Raw genomic sequence first — 4,258 nt, 5'->3', positions numbered from 1 at the left:
TAAGAAACAAGAGTAAAGGCTAGACACTAGTTAAAGAAATAGGATGGCAGTACCATTGACATTTAATTTTAATGGCTACGTCTTTGACTGGCAGCTCTGAACTCCGATGGTGGGAGGAGAAGATTGTCGTTCCAGAAAGTTTCGGGCTGATGTCTTTGTTGCTGCTGCAGTAGCCTCCACTTAATTTATTGTCTTTAGGGCAAAAATTGATGAGAACATAACCTTTGTAAGGTTTTTATGTTTTGTTGGCTGTAAAAGATAAAATATGGAGTAAAAGGAAGTAAAATAGTATTTTGTTAGGTTGGAGGATGGATTTATGCTTTAACTAACTGATAGAATAATCAGAGGGTCATGAAGATCAGAGTCTCTGCCTCCTATCTCTTCTCTTTTCATGTATGCATTCAACAAGCTTCTCTTTGTGGCTGTCAGGCCCATAGGCGCTCACCCAAACATCAGGCCCCTTTGTCCCAGGGCATTAACTCAGCTATTTAGATCAAGAGTATCACGGAGGCTTCTGTTGCAGGCATTAAGCACTTGGGATAAGTCTAAATGAATCAGGTACTTGACATGTGCAGATGGGATGTTTGTTCACTAGGGACTCCGGGCTGCATTGTGTCTTGAATGAACAGACAAAAACAGAGTGTGTGAGTTAAATTGAAATTTGTGGGAAACACACAGAGAGATCTGGATCTTCAGGAATTGCTGGTGATTGTTTGTGGTGTGTGGGAGGAAGATGCTGGGAAGGCCCGACCCCCCACCAATTCCCCCAACACACCTTCCCCAGCCCAAAAAAAAAAAAGATTGGAAAGATAATAAACATATTTCCAAGTGATAAAGTGATTAAATTTGATCATCTAGGCCAGTGGTTCTGAAACTTTAGCCCATGCATCAGAATCACCTGCAGGACTCGTTAAAACCCAGATTGCTGGGCCCACACCCAGAGCTTGATTCAGTAGGTCTGGGATGGGGCCTGAGAATTTGCATCTCTAATAAGCTCCCAGGTGATGCTGATACTGCTGGGCTGGGAACCACGCTTTAAGAACCACTGCTTCAAGCACTTAGCTGTCCGTGGCGTGGCCAGATGGACGTGCCTCAGGGAGCTGTAAGTGTCCAGGAAGACAACTCGCCTCAGAAGGGCATGGCTGGGTGAGTCTACAGGGGTGTGTGTGTTTCATGTACAAGCAAGCCAGGACCTGTCCTGAGGATAAGTAACCACTTTAATCTTTAGAGCTTTCAATCTGTCGTTGGGCTAAGGAATAAAACAGGCATGAATATCTTTCCTGAGTGTTCTGTTTTTTATGTAGGATTTGCTTCCCAAGTAATATACTTGCTTGGAGCCCCCCGAGGGTGCTGGTCTGTTTTACTGCCGTGTCCTGGACGCTAAGCACAGTGTCGGGTACCAGGCCTGCCACATGATTTGCGGGACTTAGTGCAAAATGAAAATGCAGGGCTCCTTGTTCAAAAATGAAGAAATTGGGACTTCCCTGGTGGTCCAGTGATTAACACTCTGTGTTCCCAATGCAGGGAGCCCGGGTTTGATGCCAGGTCAGGGAACTAGATCCCACATGCCACAGCTAAAAGATCCTGCATGCTGCAATGAAGACCCGGCACAGCCAAATAAAAAATAAATATTTTTTTTAAAAATGAAGAAATTGAAGACGGTGACATCAGAGCCTTAGCCCCCATGTGAACCCTTCTAAGTGCAGGGCCCTGTGTGGCTGCTTGGGTCCCTCCACCCCCACCCTTCCCCCATGAAACTGGGGCTGTTTATCACCTGGTAGGCACTCGACACGAGCAGGTGGTTTATTAGCTCTTTTTCTCCAAAGGATCGTCGACTAAACGTTGGTCAAGAAGGGACTTTGAAGGACCTCCTGGTTTGACTCCCTCTTTTTTCTGGGGGGGGGGGGAGGGGTGGTGGAGGCGTAGCCTTTGCTCCGTTACCCCCCCCTGCCAGCAGCTCTGTGACATAGGCATTATAAGCTCATTTGCATAAGGCTCAGCTGTGACTTGGCCATAGTGATTTGGACCAGTTTTCTGAAGTCTAGTGCTTTTTTTTTTTTATCTCCAAAAAAGTTTATTAGCATGATTAAAAACATTTTCTTGAATAATGACAGAATTTCTAAACATGAAAGAGTATCAGTGGCTATATCCTATAACCAATATTTGCAACTGGATGGACAGTTTTATTGCCAGTCTTCATTTTATTTTATTTTATTTTATTATTTTTTTTTTTTTCCCGGTACGCGGGCCTCTCACTGTTGTGGCCTCTCCCGCTGCGGAGCACAAGCTCCGGACGCACAGGCTCAGCGGCCATGGCTCACGGGCCCAGCTGCTCCACAGCATGTGGGATCTTCCCGGACCGGGGCACGAACCCGTGTCCCCTGCATCAGCAGGCGGACTCTCAACCACTGCGCCACCAGGGAAGCCCGCCAGTCTTCATTTTATTAAAAACAATCCATATTTATTGGTTCCATGTGAAGTCATGATTATTGCTTTGCCTGGGAATGAGTCCCTACTGCAATTAAGTATAAAAAATATCTTCCATAATCGGAGTGTGACCTGCATTACTGAGTAAAGAGTTAATAAAAATCCTCAAAGAGTTGGGTTTTTGTTTTTTAAAAACATTCCTTTTACACACTACAAAGAAATAATTAGTATTTTGGCTTTTAAAATTCCTACATGATATTTAGAATGGCAGTCCCCAAAGGTCCTCCCTTCGCATAATTGAGAACGCAGACCCTCTTCCGGAGCATACATTCTTGGGGTGGACTGTGAAAATTTCAAGCTCCACGTGTTTATACTGGTTTGAGAACAAAGACAGCGTCATCCAGAACGTAGTAGTCATTATACATGTCACCTTCACACAGGTATGGCAGTCTAGTGAAAGCTTCGATAACAAAACCAGCTTTTCTGAAAACTTCAGGCAGACTATTCACTTGTTCTTCCCAATTCTGTCCCTTGATTTCCAAAATTTCTGATGGTTTATCCCACTTGCCACCTACGTTTTCCACATAGGGATGAAAAGGTAAGACCAGAGCAAGGATGACCCTGCCTCTAGTTGGCTCCAAGACACTTCTGATATCTTTTAACAAAGTCAGGGGCTGATCACAGCGGTCCAGCAAATTCAAGCAGCTGATGACATCATACTGGAACCCTGTATTCTGCCATTCATTTATACCAAGTACTCTGTATTTCTTCTTCTGAAGCTGCCATATCATAGTTTCAGACAGCTCAGTGGCGTAAATTTCTTCAAAATGAGGGCTCATGATTTTTGTGACTTCTCCATCTCCAGCACCTAAATCAAGAAGTCTATGCGTTTTCCAGTCTGGATTAATTTTAAGCAGTCTCTGAAACTGATCTGGTGAAAAGACAAACATTGAGCCTCTTCCTAGCAACCCATTGATAGATGTTCTAGACATAAACAGGCTAAAAACAGATGACACAAAAGAGTGATGTAATTGGATAAACAGCCAGCCCGATTTCTCAATGCTGTTGTTTAAGAAGATCTGTGTTCCTTGATCAAGGTAACTCTGAACAAAGACAGCCTGGAGTGATTCACATAATTTCTCTCTGTTGCACGCATACCACTGGTGGTTCTCCTTCCTGCCGCCCGCGGCGGCCGCCGCCGGCCCGCCGGGGCCGCTCGTCATGTTCACGTACAGGGAGCGGGTGAGCGGGCTCCGCAGGGTCCACATCCTCTGCGCCAGCCACACGGACGCCAGGCTCAGACACAGCCAGCCCGCGAGCAGTCTCATCGGGGGCCGCGGCCACTCGCTCGGATCACCGCCGGCGCCGGGGCAAGGAGGAGGACGCGCCACCGCCTCCAGCCGCCGCCGCCGCCGCCGCCCAGGATCGAGCCATCGCGCCCAACTCGCCCATCCAGCCCCTTCAGGGCCGAAGCGGGGGATGGGGAGGAGCGGGCCTGAAGTCTAGTGCTTTTTAAAGAAATTTTATTTTCCATTACCATATTTACCTCTCAGAGAGGTTTAGCTATTTGCTTGAAGACACACAGCTAGTGAGGGTTGAACAAGAATTTGAACCCAATCTTTTAAATCCTAGTTGGACGTTCCTTTTACTCCCCACGACGGAAGAAAGCAAGTTTTGGGAAGTCCCTTGATTCTATTGATCAATACTTTTGAGCTCTGAAACTTTCGTAGTGGGCTGAGAAATCTCGACTCCTGGTCTGTTTCTGTCCCTGTGTGCTGTTTAGTTTTGAGAACAGATGACTTTCAGGAGAGTCCTGCCCCTTAAGTTTTAC

At 46.3% G+C, this 4,258-nt stretch overlaps 1 protein-coding gene across 2 annotated transcripts; it reads right to left on the bottom strand.

The window, feature by feature from the left end:
* Positions 1-2,516: 2,516 nt before the first annotated feature.
* Positions 2,517-3,831, bottom strand: LOC309971695 (protein-L-histidine N-pros-methyltransferase-like). Of its 2 annotated transcripts, XM_082855010.1 has the most exons (2): positions 3,588-3,831; positions 2,798-2,998 (listed from the first exon to the last, which is right to left on the bottom strand). In XM_082855010.1, exons 1-2 carry the CDS (start codon positions 3,753-3,755, stop codon positions 2,933-2,935), a joined length of 234 nt encoding a protein of 77 aa, XP_082711136.1. In that variant the 5' UTR covers positions 3,756-3,831; the 3' UTR covers positions 2,798-2,932. The 2 variants fall into 2 exon arrangements, with proteins under 2 accessions (XP_082711135.1, XP_082711136.1); XM_082855009.1 differs by having other exon boundaries at positions 2,517-3,831.
* Between the last annotated feature and the right edge of the window lie 427 nt (positions 3,832-4,258).

This window comes from Leucopleurus acutus (genome assembly GCF_964270905.1).
Source record: "Leucopleurus acutus genome assembly, chromosome: 1".
Classification (NCBI taxonomy): Eukaryota; Metazoa; Chordata; class Mammalia; order Artiodactyla; family Delphinidae; genus Leucopleurus; species Leucopleurus acutus.
The sequence above is the reverse complement of the archived record's forward strand: the minus strand, read 5'-3'. Positions and strand labels throughout refer to the sequence as shown.

Coding starts and splice junctions, on each gene's coding strand:
- LOC309971695 (XM_082855009.1), bottom strand. CDS start 3,755: ATGAGACTGCTCGCGGGCTGGCTGTGTCTGAGCCTGGCGTCCGTGTGG.